The sequence below is a fragment of the Grammomys surdaster genome, unplaced genomic scaffold, assembly GCF_004785775.1.
Source record: "Grammomys surdaster isolate TR1022 unplaced genomic scaffold, NIH_TR_1.0 125793, whole genome shotgun sequence".
Taxonomy (NCBI): domain Eukaryota; kingdom Metazoa; phylum Chordata; class Mammalia; order Rodentia; family Muridae; genus Grammomys; species Grammomys surdaster.
The window spans coordinates 1,771,338-1,787,825 of NW_021620624.1; the positions used below are offsets into that span (position 1 = coordinate 1,771,338).

The 16,488-nt window shown below is 38.7% G+C and overlaps 2 protein-coding genes and 1 pseudogene across 3 annotated transcripts in view; 1 reads left to right on the top strand and 2 right to left on the bottom strand.

Annotated features, from left to right (window-relative positions):
* The window catches only part of Septin11 (septin 11), a 130,877-nt gene that overhangs the window by 88,966 nt on the left and 25,423 nt on the right, over window positions 1-16,488 (top strand). The window lies entirely within an intron of this gene.
* Ccni (cyclin I) overlaps window positions 2,062-16,488 on the bottom strand; it is a 24,568-nt gene continuing 10,141 nt past the window's right edge. For both annotated transcript variants that reach the window (XM_028789196.1, XM_028789197.1), the window contains 5 exons: window positions 9,925-10,053; window positions 9,501-9,575; window positions 8,399-8,539; window positions 7,918-8,148; window positions 2,062-3,570 (listed from right to left, as the gene is read on the bottom strand). In XM_028789196.1, the coding sequence (XP_028645029.1) occupies window positions 3,127-3,570; window positions 7,918-8,148; window positions 8,399-8,539; window positions 9,501-9,575; window positions 9,925-10,053 (1,020 nt within the window). In that variant the 3' untranslated portion in view covers window positions 2,062-3,126. The remainder of the gene's footprint in view (window positions 3,571-7,917; window positions 8,149-8,398; window positions 8,540-9,500; window positions 9,576-9,924; window positions 10,054-16,488) is intronic.
* LOC114640248 lies at window positions 14,321-15,387 on the bottom strand (annotated as a pseudogene).

Sequence of the window (16,488 nt, forward strand, 5' to 3'; positions counted from 1 at the left end):
ACACACACACACACACACACACACACACACACACACACACACACACATACACACACACACTCCCAGGAGATGGAGTAAACTGTAACCATGAAACACACAGATGATCATTCATCGGCTTAGTACCACAGTTAACCCAGGTACCTCAGTTTCACCTCGAGGCAGGTTGAAAATATGCTTTTCTTTTCCTGGTAACACCACCAGGTGGCTAAAAAACCAAAGCACTATTTAGTAACAGGTATAGAAGACCTCATTAACATAGTTTAAAGGTTCAAGAATTTAGGAGCTTTCAGAAGTAGCACTCTTGTTAGAACTTCCTATCAGATAAAAGGTGAAGATTTGAGATGACTTTGAAGGTTAATTTCACTCCGAAAACATCCTTCAACCTTCGAGTGTGTTATGATCTTAGGATGCTGGTGAATGTCTGGCACAGTACCTACACTGGAGGAGCACCAACAGCTTAACCAGTTTCCTTCTTGAGGCCAAGATGTCCTTGGGCAAGGAAGCAGTAAAGTGGTAGACTATAGGTTCTCACCAGCTTCCCTCAGAGCTAGCCGTGGTGTCAGGAGCACTGTAACAAAACCTGTATCTTACCTTTTAGTGGGGCATAGGGACGACTCAGTCCCAGTTCCCTTTCCTCTGGTAGAGAAAGCATTCTGTTCCCTAATAACTAACTTGCTCAGCTTTCAGAGAATGAAGTAAATAGCTTCTCATTTCAATTGCAAATATACCATCACGGTCCTCTACAGGCCCCCCCCCCTTCCCCGCCGGCCCCCCCCCCCCCCGGCGGGCCAACACTAGTTACTAAGCCCATCCTTTGAGCTTTCTTCTGGAGGACCCAAGAATGATGCATCTTTTAACCACCAGGAGGCAACAGTTACCCCAAGGAACTAAGTGAACAACAGGAATATTCTTCATGGAGGATCTACAGTGTTCAGTGTTTGCTATTTCAGTCTCAGACTGAAGTTCTGAAGAGTGGGTTTTGAGGAATGCTGAGGGCTTTGGATATTTCTAGGTTTAGCTGAAAGGACAGCAGCTCTTAAGTATTAATTACCACTGACCCAAACCAAGAATCCACTTTAGTGTCCCATGAAAACAATACCCCAAACTTACTGTTTTAAAATTTTTGTTATTTTTATTCATGTAGGTGCCTTGCTTGCATGTATGTATAAGCCCACTGAAGCAATGGCACTGGAGTCTCTGGAATTGGAATCACAGTTAGTTGTGAACACCATGTGGGTGCTGGGATTTGAACCTTCATCCAGCTTCACTCTAGAGGTCTCACTATTGCCTAGACTTCCTGGGTTAAAGCAGTCTTGTCTTAGTCTCTTTAGTAGCTAGAACCACAGATGCATGCCAGCACCAGTTCACCATCAGCATTAAGGAACCTGAAGATGGAGCAGCTAAAGTCCTGCTGTTTCCCACTTCTGCAGTCTGCAGCATCTGGATTATAGATTAGATATGCAGACTCTAGACTCAAGTTTTGTGCATCTAAGTGCATGGTGGGGAGGGGGAGGGGGATCCCATTCCTATCATACACATTATGAACACATTGAACTGTGAACCCAAAGCTCCCAAAATTCAAAGTCAAGAAAGATAACGAGGACGTGTGAGGCCAACCCTCTGCATACAAACCCTTTGTTCATGGCTCTCCCAACCCCGTCCTCACACATGTAATGCTCACTTCAACTGCATTTTCAAGGTCATAGGAAATAAGCAGTTAAAAGTCTTCCACAACTTTCTAAACGTTAGATGTTCATCTGAGGATACTCTTGCTCTGCTAAACTGAAAATCAATGGGCTAGAAATGAAACTACCTAGCTGTAAGCTTGAGCCTTCCCTCGTAAGCAATCCCAGTCGATCAAGGTCTCTAGCCCACAAGCAAGAAAACATTACAAATGTGACCATCCACAGTCAAGCCCTTCATTCTTTTATAGTACAGTCAAGAAAGCTTGTGTTTAGGCTTCTTGCTGGTTTCCTTAGTTGAAAACAAAGTGCCTAAGAAATCAGAAACCATACCTTTTCATAAGCAAAACAAACCAACACAAAACTCCTACAGAACAACCGAGGTTAAGGACAACATTTTATTGCTACCAGAGGCTTTATCAGCAGAACATGGTTCTGACTGCAGTGCCGTCTTCAGACTGCAAAGGGAGCTCAGGGTCCAGAAGTCGCTCAGAGAAAAACAAGGGAATAACTCCTTATCAAGAAAATCCTAATGGCGTAATATAAAACTAGGGTACTGAATTCAATTATAAGTTACAGACTCAAATCAGGGCTGCCCCAATATCTAGACAGTTGCTTCTACTGATTATAAATGAGCGAAAACATATCAATTACAAAAATCTACGTATATGTTACATGTTTCTTTGGTGAGCACCTGGATATATTAACTTTATCAGAAATTCTTTTATATAAATGTCAAAAAATGCTTAAAATGTCCTAATTACATGCTATTTTTTAAGCGTCAAGATAAACAAAAAAGGACAATAGTAGTAATCTTTTTAAACTAAAAACTGAATTGAGACACACAAAATAAAGAGAACTTTTTCTACTGCCACTGATTCATGGGGATAGCTTCAAAGTGCCCTTTTCAAACTAACATACTTGAACAGTGGATTAAACATGGCTACCACACAAAAATAATTTGCTTACTGAATTACTTTAAAAGAAAAGGTGGGTGGGTGTTACTTATTCAGTGAAGTCAGAATACATAGATCAACAAGCACACAACTTAGTATTCAACCAAGGCAAGAAAGGGCAAGAGAAAAATAAGATCAGTGGACCCAGGTTCCTAGCTGTGAGTTTGCAACTTTCCCCTAAACATTGTTTTTTTTTTTTTGACATGGGGCAAATTTATTTTAACAACGAAGTAGAACTGACACAGTACAAAGAACTTTTGCTTTACTTTTAAATATATTTTGGATCTTGAGTCTATAAATATATGCCTTTATATTAAATTACGTTGAATTGTAAGTAACCGCACAAAAGAGTAAGAGTGTTTCTTTTCTCCTGGCTCACTTCAATCAGTCTGACAAAGCACATGCCCTTCTCTTACAGCCTTTCCTGGTCTCTAGTTTCACACCGAGTAGTCAGCCTTAGTGTGTGCACTGGAAGGTGACACTTGAAACTACATGACAGAAACAGGCTGCAAAGGTGGACAGGGGGAAGCACTGCCCTCTTGCCTTGATAAATCAGTGGCACATACAGAGCCCACATTCTCAGAACCATTATCCTCATTATAGAGCCGCTTGATCCCATCGTAGAAGTCGTCCACCTCCATCTCCTCCACTTTCCGTTTAGCAGAGGTATGCTTGCACCCACTGGCAGTAGGGAGATGAAGGTGGAAGGCTGCTGTACCTCTGACTGGCACTTCTGGCTTGCTGTTGTCCTTGGAGAAATCTGGGCCTGAGACAGAGGAGGAGTGTAATTTGAACGCTCCTTTGTCGCAGGTCACCAGGGTGTGCTTGAGGGGACGGTAGACATAAACGGAATTTAGAAGCAGGGAAGACTGCAGAGCAGAAAGGTGATATGCCACCAGCTCCCGACAGTGGATCAACTGAGAGCTGTCCATCTGGACCAAGGAAAGAAACAAAACCACACTGGTCAGTAACATGGCCCACTGCTACCTTTACTGCCACTGTGCTCATCCTCGGCTCTCCCTTCAGCTTTTTGTCTCCCCCACACCCTCCACCCCACTCATTGATTATTCTACCTATCAAACCTTCTTCTGAAATATGTGCACATGCTTGTGCTTCTAACACATGAAGACCAAAACTGTCTCTGTTCACTGCTATATTAGCAATGTCTGCTTTCTTCTGTCTATGCCTCCTGTCTATGAAGCCAACCCCCACTCTCTTGGCCTCTTCTAACTTCAGAGAAGACAAAAATCAAGATAAGCACAGAGCAGTCATTACCAATTTAAGGAAGAGTCAAAAGCAATGGGAAACAAACTAGGAACAGTGGGGAAGCTTGCTTAGCTAACCTTTTTTTACTTTAAGTATTATGTTACAAAATAATTGTAAATGTTAAGCAAGCATATTTTTGTAGAAAATACTTAACAAAAGTATATATTTTGGGAATTGATATTTTTCCCTTATCCTTTGGAATGGCTCAGATATTAATCCGTTCTGGAGTAACACACATTTGACCCCCCCCCCCAAACTCTTGAACACCCTTCCATGGTCATATGTTTCTGTTTCAACATGTCCTCATAGTCAAACAATCAATCACAATCATCCATTTAACAATCTAGCCTTTCGGGGCTGGGGATTTAGCTCAGTGGTAGAGCGCTTGTCTAGCAAACGCAAGGTCCTCAGCTCTGAAAAACAAACAAACAAACAAACAAACAAAAAAACACAATCTAGCCTTGCATCTGGTGACTTCAAGACTCAAGTTTTAGGCATTGTGTCTTAGCCATTGCTTTCATTTTCTGTGGGTCACAACCTCTCAGGGGTTGGGTCCTTTTATAAGGGTTGCCTAAAACCATTAAAACACAAATGTTTACATTACAGTTCGTAACAGTGCAAAGTTACAGCTATGAAGTAGCAATGAAAATAATTTTATGGTTGGGTCACTACATGAGAAATGTTATTAAAGGGCTGTAGCATTATGAAGCACTTGGGAACCATTGCTCTATATCAAATATTAATGACTGCAGTGAAAGGCCTTCAAAGTTTTGCCTGTCAAGTATTTTTAACTTGTAGCACCCGTGACCTTCTCTGTCAGTATCCACTTCTCTTCTAGTCAACATTTCTTCAGCAGCATGGCAGTGTCTTCAGAGTAAGCCAAATACTCTCTAGTGTAATATGCATAAGGCTTTCTAGAAATCTCACAACCGTACTTCCCAGTGTATCCCATACCGATAGTCTACACTCCTGGCACAGGCCTAGTCTACATACCACTCACTGGCCTCTCTGCCACGTTCCCTTGCTTACCTGCCTCTACATGCTCAGACTGTTGCCCTTCCCTCCAGGAAGCTTATCTTGGCCACGTAAGCACAAGGGAAGCACTTGTCCCTGTTGTGTACATTTCTTTTTCTTTTTCTTTTTTTTTTTCCATTTTGATGTTACCTTTCCCCCTTTCTTTTCTGTTTCTAGCTCGGAGCTTGGGCTGCCTTTCAACTCTTGGCCCTAGCACCTCAGCCTCCCAGGTGCTGGCATTAGGGATGTGCACCATCACACCAAGCTCATCACAGAGCAGTCATCAACAATTTACGGAAGAATCAAAAGCAATGGAAGACATTAAACTAGGAACAATGGGGAAGCTTGCTTAGTTTAAAGTTTTGGACATTTCTTACCCATATTTAACTCACCTCACACAGTCTGAAGTACACAGCAGAACTATTTGTAATACCATGGGGAAATAAGTACCACTCTACAAGAATACATTTTGTCACAAAATTAGCTAATCTCTAAATGTATTCACTATGTTGATCAGGAAAGAATAAATGGGAAACTATCAGAATACTTAACTGAAGACTTTGGCATCGGCCATTTCCCCTTTTTAAAGTATTTTTAGAAGACAAGATGGTAATACATCAAGTATCAGAATTCATTTCCCTTGAAAAGCCATTTTAATAGTCCTTAATTTTGTGTATGCATGCATTCATGCATACTTATGATGTGTGAGTGGACACATGTGCCATGGCGCACATATATGGAGGTTAGAGGACACTTTTGTGGCATCCCCTTCTACCTTACGTGGGTTCCAGGGATTGCACTCAGGTGGCTAGGCATGATGTAGACTAGATCTAATTCTTAGTCCAGTGTTGAAGACCCCTGCTAAAAACTAACATGTAAGAAGTGGATTATTTCAAGCAGTCTATAAAAGAGAACCAATAGACAGAGAATAGACTTTGAAGACACTTAGCATCCAAGAAGAGGAAAAGTGCCACAAATGTTTTAACCCTTTGTTCACTAGTCATGATCCTGAACATGCAAGGAATACTATGATCTCTGATGATGAAAAAGAGAAATGAAAGTTATAGGCATTAGAAAGTATTTTAAAAAACAAAAAAACCCACCATCTATTTAAACTCTACTTTCCATTGAGATTCCAAACCAAAGTCTGTCCAAAATAAATCCTATTCTAGTACAATATGAACTTGACCTTTTAAAGTAACAAACCATCCCCATCCTGCTGCTGTTGTAGTAAAGTGCACTTGTTAAGTTCATACACTACAATTACCAACTCTAGATGCAGACAAGTCCTTGATCTCGCTCTTAAAATGTAAGCATTTTAAATGAATCATTTTTTATTTACTTATTTACTTATCTCATTTATTATGAGAATCAAGAGAACCTTTACTGGCCATCTTTATGACTATACTGCCCAAATTTCAATATGATAGCCATTTCTAAATGACCTTGTCAAAAACAGCAACAAAAAGTTGCTAACCATTTAACTGACCAGGAGAATGTGTCAAGAAGCAATAAAATAAGGCCATCACATAGGTTTCCAATGAAGATGGGGAATAGAATGGCATGATACATATAACAGACCTCAGAGGACCCAAATATGGTGAGCAGTGTAAAACCCCGAAAATACCTGTTGGAATATCAGGCACCTTTCAAGCGTAACCAAGAGTCCATGGTAGGTATGCATTTTAATTCTCTATTTTAGTTTTATTTCAGCACATCTACTTTGAGCACTGACTAGCAGGCAGCTAGGAAGACCACAACAGAATCTACACCCTGATAATCAGAAAGTAAAGGACATGAACATAGCCATGTAAATAAACTACAGGAAGGGAGGGGTAAAGAGAAAGGTGCAGCTGTCCTAGTGTGGAGATCAACAGCGGCACAGAAGCATTAGCATAGGCTAGGTAGGAAACCTCTCAAACCAGAGAATGTGTACCAAGTTCAGAAGAGGCATAGGCAGAACTAAGACAGAACAAAATGCATCAAGAACGGGGATGTAACTCAACAGTACGATACTTGCTTACTATGTGTGAAGCTCTAGGTTTGATCCCCAGTAGTTGGGGAAGCAGGAAGGGGCAATCCTGGCATGATCTCATACAAACCTTCTGATACTAGAACTCCAAGTCTAGTCTTGCCACGGGTTTACTTACAAAGAAACAAGACCTTAGATTCTGATCTAAATAAACACAGGTGAGCCTAGCAAGGACAGGAACTATGCCCAGAAGGACTAGCAGCCATCATCCTGGGGTCCCAAAGGTTGCTCCCCATGCTTGCATACAAGAACTTAACCCACCAATCCAATTCTCCAGCCTGCTCTAGACGTTTTAGGGTTTGTGTGTTATCAAAAGGAGAAGGGTTGGAGATGGCTCTGTGGGTAAGAGAGCACATACTGCTCTTGCAGAGTTCAAATCTCAGCACCCACACCAGGTAGCTCACAACATGTACAGAGTAATCAAACCACCACTGACTCTTACTTAGTGTTCACACCAAGAAGTTTTATGTCACTCTAATGAACTCTCAAACTCCCTAAACTGAAATAGTAACTGATGAATAAAATGACTTTTAAGATCCTGTAAAGTTAAGGAAAAAAATAAAATGAGGAATTTCTCTGAGGACCAGAATGTATACAAAGAAAATCAACTCCTAGAGCTGTGCACTAGAAAAGGGAAAAAAAATTCATCAGTCTCTGATGAATACCAGTTCGCAAATCTAAACTTGATCTCTCTCACGTGGCATGAGTAGCCAGGCTTTTAAGTAGTTACTAGCTCATAGCACTATTACTTTACTACATTTCTGCAATCATTATACCGAGGTGGCATTTGAAGATGCCAGTTGCAAACTGATTTTTTTTTTTTAAAGCGAAGGACTGAAGTCAGGGCCTTCTCTACCATTAACTAAATCTCCCAACCCTCTCAGTTGTATTTAAAACCATAGAGTAACCCTCTCAATTAAACCAATGGAAAAAAATAAGTGTAATGAACAAAAGTTAAGTTTGATACCTGTGCTTTCTGAAGCAGTTCAATTGTAAGAGGAAGCCAATCGGGAATGAGTTTCTCCATTTCCAGACTAACCATGGCCAGAGCAAGCATGGATCCTTTGAACTGCAGAAGTTGGTTGCAGGCCATACAGTGAAGTAGCTGCTTGGTCAGGACTGCCAAATGTTGAGACGGGCTCAATTTGGGCAAATTGAAAAGTAACTGAGGCCTAGTTGACACCGCAATGGCATGGAACTGGGGGTTTGGGGAGAAAACACAAAACTGCTATTTAAGGAAAATATCTAAGAAAGTGTACATAGAAATAATATCTCAGGTACAATGCAAGTCTGTAACATTAGCTTTAGTGATTTGATAAATTTCAGAGTCTAATTTTTTCCTTGACTAATTTTAATAGTTTTCTTCAAATCCGTACGAAGAGGTAACCTCTGTCCAAGTTGCTGGATGTATTCCAAGTAAGAACTAAAAACATTTTAGATATACTTACAATGTGAAGAAAATCCAATGGTGTGGCTGTGTGAAGATCCCAATTCAATTTATCCAGAATAATTCTCTCCATTCTCAAAATCTCAGATGAGGAACATCCACAGAAACTGTCTCTTGCCAATACCTTTAGCACTGGAATTTTCTATCCAAGGCAAAAGGAATAAGAAACAAAGGTCAGAAATGTAAACAGAGAAAAAAATATTCAAAAACCAAAATGAACTGGAGAGGTGCTCAGTGGCTAAGAGCAGGGCTGCTCTTCACAGGCCTAAGTCCAACTCTCAGCACCTACGTGGAACTCACAACTGTCTTTATTCCAGTCCCAGGGAAACCAACGCCCTTTTCTAACTTGTGTGCACCAGGCACGCACGCACAGTGTACTTACATACACTGAGGCAAAACACTAAAAATCAGGAGGCTGAGGCAGGCAGATCTCTAAGCTTGAGGAGAGCCTGGTCTACCAAGCAAGATTTAGGACAGCCAGGGCTACACAAAGAAATCCTGTCTTAAAAAAAAAAAACCAAACACATAAATAAATAATTCTTTTAAAGAGACAGCTGATCTCCTATAGCAAGCATATTAGAGGGACAATGCATCTAAAACACTTAACTAAAATTGGAGTTTATAAGACAGCATTTGTTTTTAAGTCTCTCGAGGCTTAAGTGGCTTGGCCCTGCCCCTAGATACTTTTTAATGGTTGTTTCCAGCCCCTCAAGATGCAGGCACCCAAACTACACCCTACAGAGGAAAAAAAAAAAAAAGCCCAAGATCAGGCAAAAGAATTCTACCATTCTAGATCATCCCATAAATCACCCCCACACTCCTAAGAAACCCTATATAAAGTCTGCCTCCTGCTCAGTTCTTTGCTGCTTCTCTGCTGAGCAGAGGCAGCCAGTCTCTTGTGTCTTTTCTAACAAATCTCTCATGTGAGGCTTGTTGTGTGGTGTGACTCTGTGGTATTTCTTGGCTGATGACTACCAGGATACCTTTCCTCTCAGAGCTGTAACACTTACACATTTAGTAATAAAGGTTTCATTAAACAACAAAAAAACACTCCAAGCAAGCCTACCCAAACATAAAGAATAAACCCTGAAAGGATTCATTACCTCATCTTCTTCAACAGTCTTAGCAGCCAGAAAAAAACAGCTGATTGCAATACAATTCAAATATTTTGGATGGGCCTAAAATTTTAAAAAGGAAAAATAACAAAAAACAACATTAATGATAATTTTGAATTGATCTCTTTGTTTTAAAATCTAAACATCCATCCAGCTTACAATTCCCCCAGTTTACATCTTCTTAGGCACAAACATAAGTTTCTTTTCTGTCCTTTCATACTAGTCATTGAATAAATGCTATGCAAAACTCTGAACTTACAGAGTCACTTCCAAAATTTTAAAACAAAAGAAATAATGTCCTCACAGAATCTCTACCTCTACTGCCATGTCAGCATGTTTACTAGTAACTTATGGTTTAATATAAAAGTCACTGAAAAAGACACTGTGTTTGAATGCTTCTTACAATACTTACTTTCACTGTAGCTAAAAACCTATCCAAAAGACTGCTTGCCAGAGCAAATGTTTCTGGATAAAGGTTGAACTGGTATTTGAGTTTGGCCAACCATTGAATTACTTCATCTCTCTGGGATGGAGAAACATTCTAGAAGGGAATAATTAAGAAATAAGAGATCACAAAGTTTCAGTTATCATTTAGAGCACTCTAAATACAAGGCTGACTGACAGACAGCCTAGCAGGTAGCAGCACTTGCTGCCAAGCTTGATGACCTAACTTCACTCCCTGAGACTCACATGGTAAAGGAGAGAATCAACTCCTACAAGCTTCCTCTAACTTCCAACATGTGCTGTGGCATATGCATGCCCACAGACACAAAATAAATACATGTGACATATTTTACATATTTTTAAATGTTAGGAAATACAACAAAAATGCACTAATAGTTAAAATGTTTGACGATCATTCAAAAATCACACTTGAGATAGATGAAAATTGTATATACCGTATCACATTTAATATCATCTGATACTGCAATATTCATTCACCAAATATCTACAATTTGAAATAAATTCAGACCAAGTATCTACATTTGAAATAAATTCAGATATTTAGGAAACAAGACATTTTAAAATTTAATTACTACTAATTGATAATTTAAGTTTTCCCAACTCTTATGAATGAAGTAATTTCTGAGCCAGAAAATACCCATTAACTTATCTTAGGAAATATAAATAGACTATGAAACAGAAGGATTAGTTCTCTAAAAACAACACTTGAAACATTTTAATTTACCTAAATACTATTTTGAACTTTTGAGTAAAGGCTTAAATTTTAAGGTATGTATTTGTGTATGTATACTTTAAAACAGTAGTAGTTATTTTACTTTTATTTGTGTTTCAGTCGTGACTGAACTGTTAGTGTACTACTGATTCTAAATGAAAGATCTTTTGAGGACTACTTACAGGTCCATATTATAGCCCAGGCTAGTCTCAAACTCACTATGTAGTTGAGGGTGACCTTAAAGTTAGGACCCTCCTTGACTCCACCTCTCAGGTGCTGGGATGCAGAGATGCACTAGCATGCCCAGGTTACACGGTGTTTGGGATTCTAGAGCTTTATACAAGGAGACAAACTTCCAACTGAGCCCCATACCCCAGCCCCTTATGCTACACTGTGCCATGTAAAACAATGGAGCACAAATTACTTAAATGATACTAACTTATCTTTATGAAGTACAGTGCAGTGATCATGGGACACTTTTCCTGATTAATGACAAACTAAGCTAATTCATTTATCCTACAAAAATACCTAACAGCTATTAAAATAAATGTTTAATGACTGTATATAGGGTATAGCTCCTAAAACAGGAATCCTAACTAAAACTGCGTTACTGTTCTTGGTTTGCTCTGGAGTTATAGGAATGACTTTTGCTCATTACGTCCCTGCCATTGCAGCTGCCAACTTCTCGTTGCAAGTCCTCCTCCTCTACTTGCTGTCACTTTGCCTGTCAGCTGTGACATGACAAAGTGTTCTTCTACATTAGCCAAACCAACATGCTTACATAATTCTTATACCTAGCTCTAAACTTGGTTATAACAGGTATTTTTAGTGGGGAATTAACATACACCTACCTTCTTTTCAACCCTTTGGGAACAACGGACATCACAGTGGTGAATAGAAATACTAGTAAGATAAGGGTGATTTACAATCTATTTTATTAACAACTCACTACAAAGTTGATAAATGGGTAAAAGTTGTTTACACTTCAAAACTTAAGTCTTAAGACAGACCATAACTGGTTTAAGACCTGGTGTGGGAGTATAATGAAATCTTAGAAGAAACAGTAACTAAGCACTATCCTAAAAAAAGAGGTAGAGGATCATCTGTGCTACAAGATAAAAAGTCTTAGTGTTTAAGCCAGGGAAGACAGAAATGATTTCAAACCCAAGGCAGTAACATAGTTAAGGTCTTCAGAAGAGCAAACAAGATTACGTGGGTAGAGACTCCCAGGAACTGTTGCCCAGAGAATCAATCCTAGAATTTTATGGTCAAAGAAACAAACAAACAAACAGACAGAGACTTAAGTTTTGAGTAAGAAGCCTGAAGGTTCTTACTGCATGAGTACCAGGGAAACTTATATCAGAAAAACAGTGGTCATATTTTTTTCTTTAGAAGACTGGATCTCATGTAGCCCAGGCTCACCTCAAACTTGCTATATAGCCTAGGATGACTTTGAACTGCTGATTCTCCTGCTTCTATTACTGGGATAACAGGTGTGCACAGCTGGGTACTAAACCCAGGGCTTCATATATGCTAGACAAGCACTCCAACAACAGTGTTACACACCCATAGCCTGGAGTCAGGCCATCAGTAACATAGGGAAAATCAACCCTTTGACAAAACACTACTGTCTAGAGCTATCGCTTCTTTAGGTAAGAGGATATCACTACAGCCTTATAGCTAGAATCTCGGTTAACTATCAGTTGGCAAGGACCTTAATTACACAATTTCCTATATTTTTAGAGCCCCAAGGTGCTACTAATAAAATCTAGTTCTGTCCCCTAAAGATCTTTGAAAGTAAAAGTAGTCTCTTCTAAACAAGAAGACACTTAAGGAAAATTCAGCCAGCCTAATAAACCAACAATGAAGAAACAAATTCATGAAAGAGATGTAGGCAGTGATACAATCTGATGTACTTTGGGGGCTCTCGTGGGAAAAAAGGAACAATGATCGGGGTCACAAGAAACAGTAACAACACTAACTACACTAGCACGTCAGACATACCAGTCAAGAGGCAGAAAAAACATTCCCTAACATCAGACTACATCCTTATCTGGTACACTTCACTTTAAACAAATACAAACAAAAATTTAAGGAGAATTACAAAAGATGAATAGAAGGAACACAATCACCTAGGTAGATGGTTATCAGTTATGGTAATATATATGGTGATATAAACTGTATAAGCATACAGATGATATGGAAAAGGAATGAGTATTACTTGTCTTCTGTCCTACCTCTATACTACCTGATCAAGAACAAAAATTCATAAAATGTTATACATCAGTTATTTTTTTTTTTTTAAAGCCAAAATTAAATTTTATTTCACATTAATAGAAACTGTGAAAAACATGACATTTTCCCACATTACAGCATACAAATTCAACGTAATATTTCTTATCCCAATTAAATCATTCCAGATAGAATAACTGAAGTAAATTTATGTTCTTCAAAGTAAAGCAAATTAGTAAATGATTGTTTGAAATTGTTTTAAATCCAGACATTAACATTCAGCTTCATTGTTAACATTCTATCTAGGACATTTCAAAATGATCTCTGTATCAGTTAGCGTCAGTTATAAAGGTACTTCTTTTTTGTTGGTTGGAAAACAGCAGGAAAAGCAACCGTTCAGAAATAGCAATAATTTTTGCAACATATTCAACAATGTGGTAACAGTTATAAATATGGGTTTTAATATGTTCTAACCAATTCTTATTACCCATAAATTAAATAACTTTCACCAGTATTTTGAACATGTTTATTATTTATATTCAAATGATTGTTATTTTAATGTGTGAACAGGAGACTGATTATCAAAAGCTCCTTTACTTAAGATGAAAATTTCAAATTTGTATACTACCCAGATAAAAATAAAAGTCTGATTGCTCATCTTGAACAGTATTTGGTTTTAAGCATAACATGTAAAGAAAATGTAAACTTAAACTCCGCTATAAGATGTTTAAGAAATTATATTTTAATACCAGTCACAAGTATGTCTAAATATGTCAACATATTATTTACCCTTTAAGTTTTTTACAGAAAAATAAAACCACAGAATTATCACCAGGACTGAAGATTCTGATAACTCTATAGCCTAAAGTTCGACTAAGGTGCAGTTATTTGAAATATGTAACCTTAAGTAATGTTTGGTTTCCTTTCACATTACCTAGATCAGAAATACTGTATGTCTGTGTAAAAATGCCAAATAATATATAGTGACAAATTTTTTTTTTTTAATGAAAGAGAGGCATTATTAGTTTTCTATGGAAAATCAAAAAACAAAGAAACTACTTTTTTTCCTTGAGAGGAGAAAAATTACACAGAAGGGGAAAAAAGCCTGGTTCCCTAGTAGAAGGGCCATTAATTGAAGAGAGCAGTATTACTTTTTGACACATAAAAGCATAACCCCTATTACTAGGAATAATTTAATACCATCTGATTAGTTACTTTTCTTAGGTATTACAGTCACGTATGTATGAATATAAACATACAAATACAGATACTGCATGGTTACTGAACAATCGTGGAGTAAAACTATAGTTTAACTCACAGAATTGAGAAGTCACTTACATCTTTTTTTTTTTTCTTTAGGTTTTTCAAGACAGGGTTTCTCTTGTACTCCTGGCTATCCTGGAACTCACTCTGTAGACCAGGCTGGCCTTGAACTCAGAAATCCACCTGCCTCTGCCTCCCAAGTGCTGGGATTAAAGGCGTGCGCCACCACCGCCCAGCAGTCACTTACATCTTAACAGCTTGTTTAGACCTGAACACATTTTCAGACTAGTAATTTTCAAATGCTATAATAAAACTCTGCTTGTGTTATCTTATTTTGCTGATTAATTTGAGACAAAGAAGCTAGTTGCTTCACTTACCTACTGTAATACTAGTATATTCTGAATGGTATAATACAAATATATGCATAGAAACTTAAAAGGATCATACATTTCCCATGAGGGAGGCATCATTTAGTCTGTATCATTGGTATGTATTTGCAAAACATTTTTAACACTGCAAACATTAGAAGTTTTATGATCAGTCATGGGATCACTACTGTGATGCTGGTGAGCTTCAACTCAAGGCCTCTTAGTGATGTCAATCAATTGGAGGTAGGAGCTTATCAATGAAGTGCTTGACATCCATCATTTCCTGCTGGCATGAGCTGTGCATCATGCCCTCATAGATTTTGAAGGTTACATTGGCTGGATTTACCAATGCTTTTAGTCTTTCAACAGTAAGAGAACCAAACATTAGAGGAACTAAAGGGTCACAATCTCCATGACACTGGAGAACAGATATATCCCGATTAGCACTATTGATAGGCCCCTGAGAAAATCCTCCCAAAATAATTCTGTTAGAAGGAATGCCATTCTTCACTTCTTGATCTATCAAGGCTTTTACAGTTTCTGCCGCCTGTTTAATTCCAGATTCATCCTCCTGGGAATCTGGTGAAAGTCCAATGATATCAAACCAAGAAGGCATAGCCATATTCATATTTAATGTGACTGGCATGACAGGCGCATGTGGACAGATGTATTTGATGTGGGAACTTTTGATACCTGCAAAGGCTTCTGCCCATCCGTGCCCAGTATCTCCCAATCCGTGAAGGAAAATAACCGCGGCGGTGGCCTTCCGGGCGGCAGGCACAATGGCGGGCATCGGGGCGGACATGTTGTTGCCGCACATCCACCGGCTGGCGGACAGCGCCTACATCAGTTATTTTTAAACATGGTAATTACTCATAGAAAGATGAACTGGACCAAAAAGACCACTATTCCTAACAAACCTCTCAGGGTGATCGCTGAGATGCATTTGCACTTCAGTAAGACTGATTCTAGACCACTGCTCAGATCAGCTCAAGAGCACTCAGCAGTAAAGCTATCTGGACAGCATTATGAAAAACAAGTTTCAAACCTAAGATTCTCTAATCATATAAAAGAAAGGATCAATGAACGGAAGAAGAGAACGAACAGTACAGGTCCCAGATACCACTTTTCCTAGGCAATGCCTAAAGAGGTGAAGAGGGTAAAGCTGAACAGGTACTTCTTAAGAGAATTTAGAGAACATTCACATGGTGAGACACGGTAACATGTTCCTAGTCTCCTTTACTCAACCAACCCTGCATCTGACTCAGCGATAATCTCGAAAAGATTCAATGATTAAGAACAGTATAGTTCCCATGCTTGACAAAAACCCTCTACCTTCCCACTCCCCTGCATACCTTTTATTACTTTATACATTAACCTTCATACTATAACAGTACTTAGACTATTCTTCCTTACCACGCAATTTACATCCCTGCTTCCTTAATTGTCTCCTTTTCTATTTTACTTGATTTAACATCACACACACACACACACACACACACACACCTCTTCAATCCTAGCAGTAACAGGTAAAGAAGTCACATCCTACTGTGGTCCAGCCCTCAATTAGCCCAGTCCTTCCTTGGACGGCAGTGTTAAATCCCCATTCAGTTTGCCCACCAGAGAGGACTGAACCCTCCACAGAGGGAAATATCTCAAAGTCCCTATAATAGGTTCAGAATGTAGCTCAATGGTAGACTGCTTGCTTGGTAGAAAGAACATCCTGGGTTTGACTTCCCAACACCACAAAGACAAAAAATAACTAAGTCTATATCATTTTTAAAATAATAGAATGTTCAATGTTAAATCAAAAATTTATCAGAAACAGAAAAAAAACTAAGTAAAAAAAAAAAACGAAAAAAACCGAAAAAAGTAACTTAAGCATCTACCTTAAAGAACAGTTAAATTATATTTTTGAAAGTAAAACAGCAAGTAA